At 41.6% G+C, this 19,365-nt stretch overlaps 1 protein-coding gene across 2 annotated transcripts in view; it reads right to left on the minus strand.

The window, feature by feature from the left end:
- The window catches only part of PDIA5 (protein disulfide isomerase family A member 5), a 92,841-nt gene that overhangs the window by 17,389 nt on the left and 56,087 nt on the right, over positions 1-19,365 (minus strand). Inside the window, exons 12-15 of one of the 2 annotated variants that reach the window (XM_090143659.1) lie at positions 14,935-15,005; positions 13,738-13,901; positions 11,205-11,335; positions 1,413-5,433 (exon numbers count right to left, since the gene is read on the minus strand). In XM_090143659.1, coding sequence (XP_089999785.1) covers positions 5,267-5,433; positions 11,205-11,335; positions 13,738-13,901; positions 14,935-15,005 — 533 coding nt within the window. In that variant the 3' untranslated portion in view covers positions 1,413-5,266. Of the gene's footprint in view, positions 1-1,412; positions 5,434-11,204; positions 11,336-13,737; positions 13,902-14,934; positions 15,006-19,365 lie in introns of those variants that run through there. The other variant, XM_031590472.2, reaches the window with a different exon arrangement.

A 19,365-nucleotide genomic window follows, 5' to 3' on the forward strand; every position in this document is an offset into this window, starting at 1 on the left:
GACATTAAGTTGCTGTGGACAGAAGGTAGGAAGATTAATTTCATTTTAGTTGATCAATCTGGGGCCTTTTGTAGAAGCACATGCTTCCTACAAGGCCAGGAGATGGATTTTCAATTGAGCATCATTGGAAGTAGCACATCTGGGGCAGAGACCCCTAACACACATGCAGGTCTTTACTTAGCCCATTTTCTGTCTTTGTTCCTACATTATTAACAAATCTTAACAGGATTAACAACAAATAGGAGCAGTAACTTCCTGCATGATTTGATAAATCCATAAGAAATCTGCTGCGGAAAAATCCTGACTTTCCACAGGATCCCAGCATTGGCACTCAAAACCTCTATAGCCACTTCCAAAAATGGTGAGCTAACTGCATTTCCTAACACAGACACACTTGCATCACCTGGCAGGAAAACAAGAAAGCTAACACGCATGTGTTAGGGCTGCTCTGTGTTCCTAGCCTGTGAATAATACAACCTTGATATAAAGCTGTGGTCAGATCTTCTCACATCTCCATGCTCAAAATCTTGTACTATAGAGGCTCTTCCACACAGCACAGAGGTACCTGTTGTGCCTAGCCACTGCAACCTGCCAGGACATCAAGATGCTTGCTTACACCATAGGTCCATGAATTCACATGAGAACACTTGCAACAGAGAGGCCCTAAGATCTCCTTGTCTTTGCACTACAACATTAAAAGTCTTACACGAACCCACATCAGACTTTTTTTTACTTTATTATTCATGCCATAAAGTTGGTTTGGGCTGGAAAGGTAAATTTCAGTACAGTCACAGGGGCCACAGATACATAGCTGACCTTGAAAACCAGGTTCTCAACAGATACAACACATGGAAAATACAGTTTCTGTGGGTAAAAATTCAAGAGGAATGGCTGATGAACAGGAGATGAGGGAAAGCAAGGAGGCAAACAGGTTTTATGCAGACCCATGAGGGGATGGAGAAATGGTCAGATTAAATCTTCTCTAGCATGAGGCATTTAAAGGAAAGCTTGTGTTTTCTGGGGGGAAGAGGGAGAGATGAAGTGATGGAAAATATATGACCCAGCTTATTATGTGCAGACTGAGTTTACCAACAGCAGGAACAGCTGTGTGGTACAGTACAGCTGGGGCATCTTCGAGGAAAAAATGAGTGATCTGGGTTTGGTCTGAGGCCACAAAGGTGCTGAAGAGGCCAATACGTGCAAGATTCATCCTCACAGAAAGACAGGTTTGAGGACTCTGAAGAAATAAAGAACAGATTTGAGCTGGATGCAGTTTCCAACACTATGCCACAGAAAATTTGTATACATGATTTAAAACCAAAATATTGCATGGGAAATAGCAGAATTTATTAAGTGCTCACAATAGCTTGCCAACTACTTTTTTTTTTTTTTTTTTAATGAAAAGCAGACTGGGGAAAAACAATATAAAGTAATTTGTCAGCTAAGGTAAGAAACAAGTGAATCTAATATTAAAAAAAGTGCACACCACCCCAGAAATACAAGTAATCAAGCGTACATTGTGGTGGTAAAATCAGTCAAGCCATAGCAATAATATCCTGTATGCACAACTGTAACATTCCCCATAATTGTATGGTCCTATGGGATGTAGATGGGATGCAAAGTTTAAGAGCAATTGAGCGATCAAGTGAATAACCCACATATCATTATTAGATTCAAACAGAATTTTTTGCCAGGAACAGTTTCTCTTTTTATCCAAGTTAACTGCTTACTGATGACAAAGGCAAAAGAAAAACTGAGGGATTCTTAAAGCTCTAATGTACAAAGGTATTAGGACCAGATAACAATTATAAAGATGCCTCCTGAGAGGTGTGTGATTGTAGATGCCCCTTGTTGGACAATAGTCATCTTATTAAATTTAAAATAAAGTTGTGTGAAATGTTCAGAATTGCCTAAAGGAATCAAGTCCTGTTTGCATAAGACGCAGGTTTCTACTTGCTTAAATATGAAATAGTCCTTTAAGTTACTTCATGCTTTGTTTAATTTGAAACTACAAAGCCCAGTGATATAACATAACCTCTCTGCAGCTGAACAGTACAAGGTTAATTCAGTTTCCTTAGAAGAGTAGAAGCTGTATTAGCATAGCACATAGAAGAAAGGTGAAGCTGTTTTTAATGAATATAAATCAAAAGCTAACAATTTGTACAAAATAGATAAAGGAAGCAAATGGACATCAAAGCAGTATCTACAGTCAGCAGAGGTAATAATGATTTTTTAAGTATATAAGGGCTTTAAATGTATTAGAAGCAGAAGAAATCCAAATAATACCAGCAATAGCTTTGAAAGAAAATGATGGAGTTGTCAGAAGCAACTTCACTGAATGTATAAATGAAACTATTAAGTAGGTGTGGAGAGGGCTGCTATGCTGCCACCTCCAAAGTGCTGCTTGCAGTTCTGGGTCCACAACTCAAAAACGTGTTCTAAATGGAGGGGTTCAGAAGACCCACAGGGATACCAAAAGGATGGGGAGGTACTTTTCATTGCAAACAGAGTCAAAAAGCTCAAGTGTGTCAGTAGCCACAGTCCAAAGACAAAGAAATGACAGAAATCAGGAAACCAGTCTAGTTTTCACTTTCACAAGCAACTCAAGCTACTCAGTACCCTCCAGAGCTCACTGGGAATTGAAGCTGGTCAACTGCAGACAAGAAACAACTTGTGTTCCTCATCACTAGTGATTCTGAATTTGAAAGGGAATGCTTTTCTACAAGAGATGCTGCCATACAAGCCGCAGCTGCAGGAAGCAATGGGCTTTTGCTGTTCTTGCATGTGAAGGACACATGCTGACCCCAACCAGAGCATCCCACTGTGGCTCTGCCAGAACACATCAGGCACCCCAACGTCAGACAGCACGATCCTACACTTTTTGTCCCCTGTTAATAAATAATGTGCAACCTCACCAATGCTGCGTGCATGCTTTCAGTATCCTATACATAATAGGATGTGGTAAGTCATAAAGCTGGGTGCATACATTTTACATGAGATTTTTCAAAGTCAGTTTAAACACACATACATTTTCATGTTGCAGACTGTTTCCTCCTCAAACAGAAGAACTTTCAACCATCAGCATTTTCAGAGCAAAGCACTGACCAGCTCCTAGCAGGATGTCTCCAATCCCAGCGATGTGAGACCATACCACATGTGCTGTCTGTGCTCAGCTCTTTGCAGGAAGGGCTCTGCTCCCCCACTGGCTCTTCACTTCTTTTACTGCTTCTCAATGGGTGATCTCAAATGTGTTAACCCGTTAACCAGGATCAATTAATTACGCATCAAATTGCCCTAAGAGAGACAGATGCAATTATCACTCTCCGTCATTACACCCAAGGTTAAATGGAGTCAGGAAGAGGTTAAGTGATTCTCTGGGTCCCCAGCTCTGTGTGACAGAGCCCGGCTGCAAGGGGCTGATTCCATTCATGCTGCTGCAAAAGCAACCGGGCCTCAGCAAGCAAAGTGCAGAGCAGGGAATGGCTTTCAGATTCCTTGTCACTGCTCGAAATAATCACTGATGGGTAGATGATGCCCTCTGCTACTGCTGTTCAAATGACTGCAATTCTAAGTGAGAGAAAGCAGAACAGTGCACAGCTATCGAAGCAAAGCCAGAAGCTCGTAGATTGCAGTGCAAAGCAAAGTCTGTTCCTATTTCAAGAGTTCCAGGTGATTATTCAGAATTAAAACTTGGGTCAATCAAGGAAAGGCAGGCCGTGGGCAGTAATTGCATAGATAAGAGCCAAAAACAGATACACTGCTTAAACCAACACAATTCGCGCAGCTACACAAGTCATTGAAACCAGGGGCAGATCTGAGAAAGGTGCCTGGAGATGTTACTGAAAGGTTAATTTGTTTCTGTTCTACCAGTGGAGAACTGGAGGCTCTTCTAATTGAAATATCTGGGATCGAAGCTCGTTTTATGACATGTCCTGACACACACAACATAATCGTATCTCCAAAACACAAGGTATTAATAATTGAGAGGGATTTGTCCTTTGATTCAGTAAAGGTCATGAGGTTTAAATTTAAGCACCGGGTCAACCAGAGCTTGCCTCACTTCTAACAATGACAGGCAGCCTGATATCAATTTCTCAACATATTAGTGTCTTTTTGTTGTTCTTGTCCTGTTTTCCCAACCTTTTCAAACTCTTATTTTGTCAGCATTAAAAAGACTTTCTATTATGCTCTAAGCTTTGAGGGAAAGTTTTACAGGATTTAAAAATAGTCGACTCCCTTTTAGGGTTCCAGATTGATCAGATCTCTTAAAAGGCTATTTTCAAATCTATTTCTTATGATTTTCTGAGACAAAAAGGGTTTTATGAGAAAGAGGAAATGTACATAAGGCAAGAGCTGGGAATTCCTGAGTTGTAATCCAGGCTCTGTTGTCCACGCTCAACACAACATTCTCAGACTAAGTGCTTTACCAAGGCACTTGCTCCCTGCAAACTGTGTTACCTTTAGTTCTGTAGCACTTTTGGGTATACAGAGGAGAACAGGGATACATAAATTAAATCCCTAGAAACCCACAGCACTAGAAATGAACAGAACAGTTAGAGTCGTCCTGCTAAAGTTAGGTTTAATACCCCAGCTCCAGGCCAGCTTACTGTAAGCACTCCACAGCTATGTGCAGCCAATGAAGTGCATTCTGAGCTTGTGAGTTCAGAGCAATTAAAAATGTTCTGTGCTAATTAATAGCCTTGGCACATACACTGGGGCTAGGAGCAGCTCTGAGAGCCTGACTGCAGGCACCACTCTACATCCTCACCCTTTACCAAAACCAGCTTGCTAATGTGTTCTGTGGCATCAGCACAAATGCATCGACACAGGCCTGCAGCAGGAGCACTGCTAATGCAAGAGAAGAGTGCTACTGGTGGAGCCAACACTGCAGTTCTGCAGTGCGCAAACAAGATCTGCAGCCTCCTTTTCAGAGGGCCCAGACCTGGCTGCTTCCTCAGCCAAAACTCAGAAAACCCTTTCTGCATGGGTTTTTGTCTTGAAATGGACTTTTTTTCTGTTCAGCATGTTTTTAGTCATTTTTGATAGCTTAAACTTCATTTACAATCATGCACATTTTGTTCAGACTCCTCGATACAGCCTCCTAATGAGAACCTAACAAGTTGTGCTTGACAATGATGGGAAAACACTTGGTGAGAGCCATGTGGGGAGGACGTCTCAGGGCACTGAACTCATCTGTGCTGTTCTGCTTGATGCATTTGGACTTTGTTAACTCAGATACTGAGTGTTTCAGCTAGCTGTGCCTCCTTCATGCAGAATCACTCAGCCAGCTCTGTCCAAAGCTTCTTGCACAGAGATACAGAGCAGCCAACTTTGTCCAGCTTCCTTCAGTGAAGGGAGCAAAAGGATCCACCGCTGATTTCTTAAAAGCAGCTTTCCGAAAGCAGCTCAGGTCGCAGAAGCATGCTGGCAGGGCTGGGGAGCAGACAGGAGCTGAGTGTTAGCATGAATAGCAAAAACCCACCAACACCTGCTCTGTGCTTGGGGCAACCAGAGCATGGACTCCCAGCTCAGTGCTTTCCGCCATGCATTTTCCTCAACACAAAACTTGGAAGAAACTGGAAAATTTTTCTTTGTGGAAAGACTGAGGAGCACACTGGGATACAGAACCAGAACAGCAGGGTTATCTGTAAGTAAAATTAATGCAAGTTTGCTGCAGCCCTCAGCCTTTTATGTGCTGCTGATGAGATGCACAGGGGTAGCAGGACTGATTTACAGTCAGAACCAAAAACCTCTGATCCAATTTCTGGCTGCACGGTAGCCAGGGGACAACCCATCAGACAGTGATGATGTGTCACTGTCAAATTCCTGTTTGACTGGGAAGCCAAAGAACATTTCTGCTGAATACCAGAACAATACCCAGGTGCCATATCCCAGTGATGGAGAACAAGGCCCATCCCAAACTCCTTCTTGATTCCACCAAAATTAAGTGCCCTTGTTCACTTCTTTAAGTCCTAAAGGAAAAAGCTTAGGAAAAAAAAGAAGTGAGGGAAGAGGCAAGGAGGCTGATATGTCTTAATTGCATATCCATTCGTCACCACACAGCCACTAACTCAATACAAAGATACCTCATTAAAAATCACCCTCAGTAAGGTTTATTTCTGGGTGTTCTCTGTGTAACCCCTGTGGGTCAGGCTTCACCGGAGAGTAACCTTTTCCAGCTGACAAAAATAATCTCCAGCAAAGGGAAAGTTTCACTGCTGAACAGTGAAGCAAGCCGGAAATCAGCTCCCAGCAAAGTATTTATTAAAAAAATTCACTTGGTGAACCCTGTTGAGTCCCGCAAATTGAGGCCATTTGGCAAGTTAACAGCACTGGCAACTGCTGCCCTTGCAAACCATAAAAAGAGAGCATTTCATTCCTATAATTTTTTACTGCAGCCAACATTTTGTTGTTGTTTAAGAACACCTACTTTGTGTTTTTACAAAAATTAGGAATAGAATGAATTTGCTCAGCACCAACTCCTTCCCCTTAAAAGTGACTGATCTAAGAAAAATAAGCAACTCCTTCTCATCACTTAAGTCTCTTAGTGATGCTTTATTATATACAACTCCAGGTTCTGACAGTTAATTCATTTGTAGACTCTGTGGAAGCAGCAATCTCAACCACAAAACAACATGAATACATTTTCATAAGTTGGTCTCTAATTCTTAAAGCTACCAAGGGATAGCTACTGTTTGTGTACAAGAACTAAGGTGAGAGGTGCGTGTAATGAGCTTCTGCTACTTACAGATAATCAGAACTACATAGAAAGAGAAAAATAAAGCAAAAATCCCAAACCGACACATTTTCTCCCCCAAAAAACCCCAAACCAACCACCAAACTACCCCTTTGTTGCACTCACTAGAGCTCATCCACATCCTTTTTGTGCTGGGGAGCCCAGAACTAGATACAACACTCCAGTACTGCCTTATTAGTGCTGAGCAGAGGTGGCGAATCAGCTGCTGTGACCTTGTGGTGAAGCTCTGCCTAAGGTGTTCTGGATTGCATATGTATGGGTTCTGTGTCCCCAGCTCTGAACTGTTTCTACAAGCGTAGAAAAGACCTAGCCTAAGCTTGGGTGGTCCCGTGTGGAGCTATGAATTGGATGCAGCAATAGTCATGCATCCCTTCCAACTCTGAAGATTCCATGATTCTTGAAGGAGCATCATCTAAGAAAAGCTAACAACTTGATGGTCACATCACCAAACTACATCAGAAAGGCACATTAAATCCCAGGGAAGGGCAAGGAGCAAGAGAGAACCATGTGAAGTTTACTTAGAGAATGTGATGGCCATCAATTTGGCATGGGGCTTTGCATGTGCTTGAAAAGAAATTCCACGTAGGATTGCAAAGGCTTTTCCAGACAGAAGTCTGGGTCAGATTCAAAGTACCTTCCTGAAGAAAATCCAGATGTTCCTATTTCACTGAAAAATGCACACATTGCTTCACTCAGCCTTCGAGCTTCAATCACTTCTTTTTTTTCCACTTAATTCAGCTTGAGTCATGCAGCAAAACCATCTCCAACTGAGAATACAGTTTATTTACTGGAGCTTCATTGCCCTTTGCGATTCTGACAACTAATCAACAACCAACTGGTTCTGTTTTGCACAGTTTCCAGTGCTATAGTAGGAGGAGGTTAAAATTTAATGCACTGGCAAAGTCAAATCTCAATTATCCAGGGTAACGGAGTGGAGAGAGCTCACAAAGTAAGAAATGCAGATAACACACATTCAGATAAGCTGTATGAACAAAAAGTGAGGATAAAAGAAAAAAGAAAGAAAAGTCATCCTAGATGAAAAGTGATCCCAAACACTCCTCTCCCATTTTCTGGATTATGCCAACCAGATATACTCCAGGAAACCTGGAGTAGCCAATGGTATCCAGTACTCCAAGGGCTGCCCTATAGAAATAGCACAGAGACAGATCCCACAAGTCCTCTCAAAACATCTCTTGAATGCTTGTGCAACGGTATTACTGCTTATGAATGCTCCTTAAACTCCTCATGCTAGTCCCCAGGACACAATACATACCTGTGGCACCATGCTTCATACTTCAGCACACTGTATCATTCCCTTCCTTTTATTTTAGGGATTTTGAACCTGGTAAGGGGAGACGTAGTGACGATTAAACCTTAGGCCCTCAAGAGTCCACTGGAGGGCTGGGCCAAGTACTATGCAGCACAGATACTAGCAGCCTGCCCCAGATGCTGGCCCTTAGCACCATGAACAAGGATCAGTTTTTACCTATGGTGTGCCCAGGGAATGCCAGGACAAAGATGAGGTCCCAGGCACTAACTGGGACAAGCAGCAGTAGTTTTCTGCGACTGGCACCTCTGTCCCCAGTTAGCAATAAGGAGCTGCCCTTACAGCTGCTTCCTGCCCTTAATGAGTTATTACAGTGCACTGAAATGCCACTAGGGAGCAATGGGAATGTGAAATCATGGACATCATTCTCTGTAAGTATCGAGTCCACAAAAGCAGATTTTTATCTGGCACTTTCAGAAGTTCTGATTCACATTCTCAGTCCTTAAAATATTCCACAGGCACCAGGGATAACCTTTTTGCTTTACTCCATCACCCTGAAAATAGGTGCTGAGATCCCCATCTTTTCTGTGTGGATGCAGCACTCCTCTCTTCTGGAGCTATAACACTGTGAAGCACTGTTCAGTACCATTAAAGCATCATTCAGCTCAGTCCAAAGTTATCTGCATTGCAGCAAATTGATGGTTCTTCTATAAATACTAAATAATTTGGACTGGAAAGCACAGAAAAGACAGATCCCATTTTAATTTGAATGTAAGATATATATCAGTGACCTTTGCCTAAAGGTCTGTCACTCCAGCTGAAAGCTTTATAGAGCTTTCTGACAAAGGTCAGAATACTCAACATTCTGTTTTAAATTCTAATAGGAGATGAGATACATTTCTTAGTATAAATATTTATATATAAACATGCTTTATATATGCATGTATACACACACCCCTAGTCCTAAAATATCTCAGCATATGTGTAAGTGTAACAAATACTGTCACAGAGTCACAAGTGAATGGAATAACATACTGTGAGTCTGCAGTGACCCGAGATGTGGATCTGAATAGAAAAAGAAAATTACTTGATATAAAGGGGGGCTTGCAATTTTAGTGGTGCTCCTTCTGCACTGAAATAAGCAAGTTAAGACTAATTGGCAATATAAGCTCCAAGAGGTCTCGAGATTGAGAAGATGGTAAACAAAAAGTAATCTATCAAATGTAGCACATTATCTGTAGAAAACCAGAAAAATAGGATGGTTTGTACTGTTCTATTACACTAATAATTATTTCACAGAAAAGAGATTCAAAATATTCATTGGCTACTTTTCCCTGCAACCAACAAAGAGCAGGCTTGTTGCACTCAGTTTGTGCGCATGCTTTATACTCTGCACAAAGGTGCTTCTACATTTACAAAGAGCACATCTGCCACAACAGAAGCCGTGCACGACCCACATACTGACAACAGCAATGCTGTCTTATGAGTTGTGGGAAGTCCAGAGGTGGTTTCAGTTAATACCAACCCGTCTTGCACACAGGTAACCTCTCACAGCACTGTAACCATGCAGTGCAAGAATGCATCAGGTTGGTTCTTCAAGGCAGCCTTTCAGTCTTCCATCATGCAAACCTTGCTTTTACAGCCCATTCACACAGACAGGGACAGGCTGACCTTTGCTCAGCACCACCTGCAAACAGTGAGAGCTGCCTTGTCCTTTCAACCCTGGGAGCTCCATACTTACTGCACACTTTGCTTTAAACACACACTTGAAGACGACAAAACTTAAGTGCATCGAAGTGATGCAGCTAAAAAAACAAAAACTTTCCATAGGAAGCTGAGAGAGAGCAATCCCTAAAACTCGTTATTTCACATGCAAAGCAATCGATTATCAAGTTGCAACTTACTCTAAACTGGTTGAGATCCATGAATCAGGAGCACAAGGACAATTTTCAGCCAATAACTGGAAAAAACTGGAGTTGAAATGGGAGGGATTAACTCCCTTTCTCTTTTCTTTTACAACCTTCCAGAAACCTTCATTCTGAATTGTACCCCTCCTATCTCTCCACAAGCACATTCAGCAGGGCTCCTGAGGAGCCCCAAACCACTCATGTCTAATTCTTTAAAAGAAAAGCAAAATAAGGAGCTGATTGATTAAGCATCAAGGAACTGTTTTTGTGTCTTTTTTTCCCCCCTTTCATTCTGAAAAACACCTTCAGTTTTATGTAAGTTTTATGACAACTGCTTATCTCAAAGGTTATCTGTGACCAGCAGGGCTACCCAACTGATAGGAAAGAATTTCTTGCATACTGAGAGGCTGAGTCACTGTGATATAAAAGCAAATTAATACTACTTAATACTGAGTGCCAGAACTATCTTCTCCCTTTGGAGAACTTTACCAAAATTAAGCACCTGTACTGAGTCCACCTGCCTCTGAAACAACAGAGGAAACTAGAAGAGGTGATTCTGCTAGCTGCAGTAATACATCAAGAACCACGGGCATATCTAGAGATAAGCAGATACCTGGAAATGGCATGTACCTCCAGAAGCCATCTAATATGAAGGGAAGGGGTAAAAGTGTGTCATTTTCTTATTTTCTTCTCTTTCACCTAACTTATAAAGAGCTAGATTCAAAACTTCATTAGAAATATTCTTAAAAGCTTTAAAAAGAAAGCATGTGTGTGATGCATGCAAAACAATCCTGAAAGATGAAACTATGCCAATATTCTGAGTTGAAATTTAGATGTAGAATTATTATGGACAAAATTTATTCCATCAAAATTTGCTTTCTTCCTCTGGAGGGTGATTCATCCTACACTACTGTACCAATTTCACTTCTGAAGTGCTGCACTAATGGTCCAGGCTCTCTGTGCCCATTGTCCGACTATAAAAGATCACATTTTGTTATGTGGACCATAAAATGCTGCAGAGGAAAATAAATTTGTTTCTTTTTTGTTCCCCTGCCTGCTTTGGTGCCTGCATTAACACAGTAACTCTTTAAATAAATGCTGCATACTGTTTTGTTTCCAATTTATAAAAACACATAAGATAGTGCCCCAAGCAGTTATATTCAGAATCAGTTCTTTACTCTTACAAAGCCTGAGGACAGGAGGGGAATTAATTTGCCATTTCATAAGCTGTAGGGCTTATAAAATTCAACCACATGCAGAAGTGTGTACTCACACGGTGCGTAGAACATGACAAGGGTGTGCTTCTTCTTCTTCAAGGACTCCCTGAAGTCTTCTCCAGCAAGATGGATAACATTGCTCTGTTTTTCTTCCCATGCAGGCTCAGGGGGAGGTGGTGCTTCAGGACTAGAAAAGAAAAGAAGTGAAATCAGTTTGAAAACGTTTCTGGAAACACGTGAACAGGCATCACATCCTGGTCACAGCTACCCTGAGGGAACCAAGGCAAAACAATCCGTTAGGGTGTCTGTGCATTAGGAAAACATGCTCAGTATTTCCAACATCAAGTAACAACAAGAAGATGCTTTATTATTTTCTGTAACTCGATAAAAATAAAATTTAAGTGATCTTACTGAAGCATATGAATAGGTATGCAGAACAAAGATCTTCTATATTATATCCAACATCTGGCTGGAAAGAACATTGCTTCTAATATCACTGTGGGCATGAATTGAGAACAGCAAGCAGATGGAATCAAAAGGCAACCAATATAGGACAGCATCTTCCATTCAAACTTCCTTTTTGTTCTCTTTATTGCCATCACGCAAACTTCTATAAAGAATTTCATGACCCTCTCTTGAATTCAGATATTAAAGCCAGGATGCAATAATCAGTATCATTCCACTTGGAAGGCTGGGGGTGACTGAACTGGAATATTTTACCTTGATAAAGAGAATGTCATGTTTCAATTATGACTGCACATACTGACTAGATCAGAGCAATCCTGCATATCTAGAGCACCTCTAACAAAACTTCTGCTATTCACCAGCTCACAGACTTCTCTCAGACTCATTAAATTCATTCCTGCTGTATTCTTAAATAGTGATTACTTATATAAAATCATCAGAATGGAGCCACAGTATGAAGACCTTCATATGTCGCCTTGGTAATAAATTAGCTTTTTAGACTTTCCTGTCACTTTGAATGACACATTAAGTTGTATCAGGTGCATAAAAACTAAGTGGAGAAAAATCTCAATTTTTAAAGTTCTTCTCAAGGTCACTTGGTGGACATCCATTGTATTTCCATCGGTATCGATTTGCCAGCTGCTACCAACAGAATTAGGCCAGCTGATCTGAGTTTTCACATGGACACTCATGTGAGCTATGTGAGCTATCATCTATTACAGTTACAGCTAGAGGTGCGAGTTTATCTCACACAGACCTCCCCACGCTGACCAGAAATAAGCTATGCAAATACTGCTAACAACAGTGTGACAGCACAGACTATAGCCCAACAAAGACTGTGAAATGGAGCTGAAACCCATGCTGTCCCAGCCAGACCACTAAACAGGACAGGTTTCCACAAGCTGTAATTTTATCTCTAGCCTGTACCTCACAGGCATCCCTATTTCTACCAACTTCAGAGGAGCTATAACAATTTGATCCCACGTCAGCAGATAAGGATGCTATTCTACTGCACCTCTCATTGGGAAAGTGTCTAACCGTTAGACTAGGAGGCTGTATTGCCCCTGTGTTAACTGGTAGATAAAAGTATTCCAGCAACACAGCTGGATCTGGGTGGAATGAACACCCTCTTCCTCAGAGCTTATTCACCTGCCGATATGAACAGGCAGCATCAACCTGAGTACTTAGTACAACAAAAACCACATCATGTTCAAAATCCTCCAACAAACTGGTGAAACTAGACCAGTGATTTAACACCCACTATTGACAGAGCAGCCTGTGTAAGCAAGGAAGCCAGGAGTACTGTCTGTGAGCGTACAGTGTAGATAAAACTGCTCAACATGCAACAAAGATGCTGCCAGGCTAAACCTGTTACCTGATCTAAAGCACTCAGATACAAACACCCTCCCCTGATCAAATATGAGTCGGAAAAATTAAAATTACACTCCTCACACCATCTGCACTTAATGATTAAACGATTTCAAAGCTTCACAAGACACAGATGTTTTCCACTGAATGTGGAAATACTTTACACTGCAGTGCTTAAATAAACACATTTTATTCTAAAGTATTTTGAGATTGTATGAATAACTTTCTTCTTTGAAATGAAATTATTTTCAAAATACATCAACTCATGCATATTTTAGCACATCACTCGAAGAAAGCAGGGAGGTGTAGACAGGTGGGTGCTGCTTCTGTTGGTCTGGCTTTCCTTCAGCCCCATGCAGCGCGCAGTGCAGGCATTGGCTCTGAAAAGCTGGAAGGAGAAAAGTGCAACTACAGAGCTTCAGTTACTTAGTGAAGTCTGCTGCTCGGTATAAAGAGGGAACAACAAACATTCTGTTTATTTTCAGAGCCATTGCTATTCCTTCTCTGGAGAGAGGCTTAGTGTACATTTGAAAAATATTTACTTGGGGAAAGAATTACCAGGACAACTATGAATAACCCAGCAGCAAATAAAGGATTTGGTGTATTAGAGATCACAATTAACATACATGTTTGTATGGCTTTGAATACTGGAATTCAATTTGCTTCTGTTAGCAAGGGATTTAGGCAGCTGATGAAGCCAGATTTAAGATTTGCTCTCAGAAAAGCAGACTTTAGGAGGCAGTAGGCAGAACTTACTTTTGCAGCCAATCAATGATCTTCTTTTTCGTTCTGAGGTGTGGCAGAGTGTATTTCTCTTCTCCATCCTTAAAGTATTTCACAGTAGGAAACCCTGAGATATGGTACCTTTCTGCCAGTGCTTTGTTGATGGTAGCATCTACTGCTGCAAGGACACCTGGGCTCTACAACAGAAACAAACAGTTATAAATCAAAGGAAAGCACACACATACCTTTGGCAAGAAGCAACGGATTTGGGCACAATTAATTACTGATTCTAGATGCCATGCCTTCTCAGCTTCTCAGTGTAGATATACAGAAAAGCACAGGCCTGATGCAAAGCCAGGAAGAGACATCTTATGGACTAAACGTAACCAGCGTATTATTACTCATTCTCTTTTCCCCTTCTGACAAGATTTCCTATAGACAATTCTTTCTGTAGTGCTTAAAAGCTGCTCCAAGGAAGGGCATTTCCTCCCACCAGTCTATTTCTCCCAGAAAAAATAAATTGTTGAAGACACATTTGAAGGCAAATTGATCTCTTCCTGACTTGTGGGTAACTTTACATGGATGACCTTGACAATCATGGGAGAACAGACATTTGTTGGATGTGACTGATCTGCTCTTCGTTCTGCACTGTCCTCCAACAGTGACTCCAGTTGTCTACAATGGAGATGTCTGAAGTTTGAGGAGATGAATCCTATTTCTGCATGGTGTACACAGAGCAAGGCTGGATCAATACCACTAATACTTACACTATCAAGACTCTCCTCTCCAGCTATGCTGATGGAGCACTTAAGATGACGCTAATGGAGTGATGCAACCATAAAAGCAGGATGTATGAAAGAGGCATCAACCCCCTTTGTTTGTTTTTTTTTTCCAAATCTAATTCATAAATAAAAGTCTGTTTCTTCACATTCAATGCCTTTAAATAAAGCAAAAAAAATCCTTTTTGGATTTGATCATATTATGTACAAGCCCTGCAGCAGAATACATAAACGTTTTTCGATTTTGTTTTCGTTCAAGACAGAATGTTCTTTCTAAGACTTTGGCAGGCCTCGTGCATTAGCGATGAGACTGTACTTTGGAAGCACATTTTGAAGGGTCCTGTGGGAGGATGAGAACAGCTGAATTTGTTGTAGGGAGAAAAGTCACTTTTATTAGTCCAGTTATTTATTACTGATTATTTGAAGGATGTAATAAAGGAAATTAGCTTACATCACTGCCTGCATGGAGAAACTCTGCAGCCTTCTCATATTCTGGCTTCATTTTCTTACAGTGCCCACACCCTGCCAAAAAAAAAAAAAAAATCCAGTTAACTTGTACACGCCGTGGTTATTAGCTGACCCATCCAGCCATTACCACAATCCAAGACCATATGGTAGGGCAGTAGAGATCTACTAGATTTCAGTATGCATTTTGCTTTATTAGTAAAGGTTTATTATGATTTAGGATGTTTACAAAGCAGTCACAACAATTTGAACAAAGAATTTAACCTTCTTAAAAACAATTTAAGAAACTCCACAGATTCACAGCCAGACCACTTCCCTCCCTGAAGCTCTATTCATAGTACTGCTCAAACCCATCACTTCTAGCACACTCTTGGGCACAGATGAGCTCACCCATTTTAGTTTCCAAATCTTTATCTGCATTTAAAAGAAACAATACAGGCTCTCACATGACTTCCTGACTTTAAGCAGAGGCTTATGCTAGCACAGCTTAATAGAGTTGTGTAATTTGAACTAAACTGCACTGATAATAAGCCACACTTTACACTGGTGTGGTGTGTCCCTCTAGCAAGGATTTGCACTGATTTAATCACGTCAGCATAATTACACCACCACATATGTTCTCAACATAAGTAGGGCCTATAAAACCAAGATAATGGTGCTTCCTTGCTCGTGCAAGTTCTCCAGAGAGATCTGCCGTTACTTCACTGCTTAGAGCTGACATAATAATAAAGTAAAAAGAATGAACGAATGAGAAAAACAGACTTAAAATAAACTATCTTGGTGCAAATTAAAATGCTTTCACCTGGTACAGCTGCTTCCAGGCAAACTGAGCTCTTTAGAACCAGGTGATAGTCCTGTGGTGACACACGGATGCTGAGACTTGAAGGGGGAGCAGCAGGATCGATGCACAGTCTTGGTGCACCAACTGCAGATGCAGAGCTACCATCAGGTGCACTGCACAACCCTTCAGTCACACTGTTGCCTGCCCTGGCACAATGCAACTCCTGCAAGACCTCACCATGCTGCAGCACAGCCTGCTTCTCTTTCTTCAGCTGTTATTGTTGGAACAGGCACTTGAAAGTTAAGACTTTGCTGAGCCTCCGAAAGTTGTAACAGCAAATACAGCTAGAAATCTGTTTCAGGATGGCTTCAGCAACAACAGCTCCTGAGGCATGCAGGCAAAAAAGGCTAGGGTTATTTTTACACCATTGTCTAAAAGAGAATCAAGCCAGGATTGAATCTTCATGTCACCCTGATTCCCACTAATGGGATGCCTGACAACAACCAGACACAAACCTGACAAAGATTTGAAGGTGAATTTGGGAAGAGGCTGAAAAAGGCTGAGGAAGAGTTACTGCCTCAGCACTGCTCATCTTGGGTAAGAGCACAAAAGAGGCTGGCAAAATGATTTATTTGCCACCCACAGACAACTTGCAGGCATATGGCTTTCTGGAATGGGCTGACAGCTCCCTTTGACACCTGCCTGAATTGATTTATTTCTCCCTTTGAGAGCAGGGAACTTTATCCATTTAGTGCTCTTCCTCACTTTAAGTAAGGGGCACCTCGAATCACAGCTCACGTACCTGGGAACTTCACTGAATTAGCTCAAACTATTTATTTGGGGAAAAAAAGAAAAGATTTTTCTGCAGAGGTAAGTTCACCTTGGCAGGTGTTACACTGTGTTAGCTAAAGCTTGACCAAACAGTGCTCTGGATACTGGATCCACAAATCACCTATGTTATATTCCACACTTATAAATACTAGATACGACCAACTAAAAGTATCAAACAATGTTAATTTTCACATACCTATGCAGATAAAAAAGGAACCAGGCATATATGTAAAAAAAAAAAAACAAAACAATCCAAAGCACATAAAATTTGTGTAAATAAGGTTTTGGATAAATATATTCATACTATGAAGTTTCAATATTCTGGGTTCTTTCACAAACATCACACAGATACAGCACTACAGACTTAGAATCACGGAACTGTTTAAGGGACCTTCAAAGGCCATTTAGTTCAACGCCCTTGCCATGAACAGAGACACTTACAGCTGCATCAGGGCACTTAGAGCTAGCTAACTCACACTTAACATAAAGGGAAGGCAGGTTCAGGTCTTTAAAGGCATTTAAATGCAAGCTGAAGTCCTCAAATCTTTATCATGCAACGCCTGTCCTAGCCCTGGCAGAGGACAGTGCAATGTGCCAGTCTGGGAAAAAAAAAACACCTGAAGATGGGACAAGAAATCTCGAGAGCTTCTCCCACAATAAATGAGCTTTATCTGGCCATCTTTATAAGAATTTTGCTATTGCATGCCACAGCCTGTTCCCATCTATCGGGGCAGAGGGTGGAGAGACAAGTCAGATCCACACACTGCAAACCCATTCATCCCTCCTACAATTATTTATCCTATCTTTCAATAGTCCTGCAAGGATTGCCATTAAATTCAAGGCCAATGAAAAAGTCGTTTAAATGAATACCAAGGTCACCAGCTCTCCTGTGACTGCCGTGTTAGGTTCTTCAGCAGCAGCTGTATCACCCTGCACTAAGCTCCTCCAGTTCTAGACACTTTCTGTTAATAAAACAAATGGGAAAACAATAACAATCCCACAGGCTCTCAGCCCAGATGTTCCAATGTGCTGCATAAAGCCTCATTCTGCTCCCGCAGAAGAAAAGGACAGGTTCCCTCCATCCTGTGAGTGCTTGGTTCTGCAGGTGGGCTGTAGGGCTTGGGCACCTCAGATGTCTTCCAAGTACATCATGTGGCTCAATGTCCACAGAGATTCAGGGTCCAAGGTGCTCAAATGGCAAAGAACATGCAGTGTAAGTCTAAAGGAAGAGTGTTACAAGACAAGGAGGTAAAGCTTAGAAAAATCAGTGCTAGGACTTCTGGTACAAGATAGGCTCTTGTTAACTGGCTAAGAGAGATGCTTAAACGAAGCGAGAATTCTGTTTTCCCAGTTTATTTATAATCCATCTTCATGTTTGTCACACAGTTTGGCAGATAAACAGCTCCTTCCTTCAGTGCAGCTGTCACAGCTCACCTGCACCCCTATAACAAAGGCCATTGTGGGTTCCTCCATTCAAACAGGGCACCTCCCTCCAGAACTCCGCTACAGGACAGCACTCAGCCAGCACTCTGTCCCTTCCAGAGCATGATCATACTCCTGCAAAGAGGGATGGCCAACATGGACAGAGCGATGCTGACGTGTGACACACTGATGATGGGAAATGCACCAAACAATTTCTTTCCCAAGTATCTGTATTCACTTATGGCAGCCTGTTTGGCATTGCTGCAGACACCACTCAGAGTACATTTGCTGCAAACTCTTACAGAAGGAAATAACAAACGCTCTCATTGCTATCACTCAGTTTTGCCTGTAGAGGACAGGCAGAAAAGCAGCCAAGCATCCTCAGCTAAGCTCCCGCATGTGCTATCTTAGTGCTGGCTCCAGAACATAAAACTGTTTCTCTGTTATTTATTGTTTCCTTCTTTCAGGTTATTACAGTTATACAATTAAGCACTAGATTTTGGTAAAGTCCTTGCATTTTAACACAACACTTACTGAGGATCAGAAGCGTATGTGACAAGCAAGAGATAAAGGCCAACATCCAGGCGACTGGGGATAAGGAATTTCTGGCATGGAGAACCCTAGAGACTAATTAAATTGCAAATAAAGATTTTAAAGAATCATTAAATTTCTGCTATCGGTGGACTGCCTGGGTGCTGTTATCATGTCCCAGCTATTATCACACCATGCCATCTCCACATACATTTATAGCTGCATACCAAAATATTTCCATCAACCTGATGAGAAAACAAATTTGGAGCACAAAATATGCCCTGCTCTCAGCAACTGAGTCAACAGCAGTTCAGGCTACATTCACAGATTTGCCAACAATTTCAAAAAAAAGAATCTAAAAAAATCCAATTACACCTTTACTTTTCTAAGCATTTAACACAAGGAAACCTTGTGGTTTCTCTGTTCTTAATTCCAGAGGAACAGACCCCTCTCAACGCCACAGAATAGCCAGCCCTGCCTTACATGTGCCCTGCTTTATGTTTGAACCCATATATTAGAATCATTAAGGCTGGAAAAGACCACTAGGATCATCCGTAGTCCAACCACCAGCCCATCACCACCATGTCCACTACACCCCCCCCCCCTTGCGCATATTAAAGTGGGAGCATGTACATAGTGGGGAGGTACTAATAATCCTGGGGAACATAGCAAGGAATACAGAAGCCCCAGCCCCCTCATGACCTATGTGAGAACACAAACGGATTCTCTTCTGCCACAAGCGTCTTTACCAGGCAAAGATTTCTTAAGCAGAATATAACAGAGTTACTCTCTGGTTTGACGTGAGACAGCTTGTAGCTCTTCTACCACTGTCAGAGAGCACAAGAACAACAG

This window comes from Phasianus colchicus, chromosome 7, assembly GCF_987193195.1.
Source record: "Phasianus colchicus chromosome 7, bPhaCol1.hap1.1, whole genome shotgun sequence".
In the NCBI taxonomy this organism is placed as follows: domain Eukaryota; kingdom Metazoa; phylum Chordata; class Aves; order Galliformes; family Phasianidae; genus Phasianus; species Phasianus colchicus.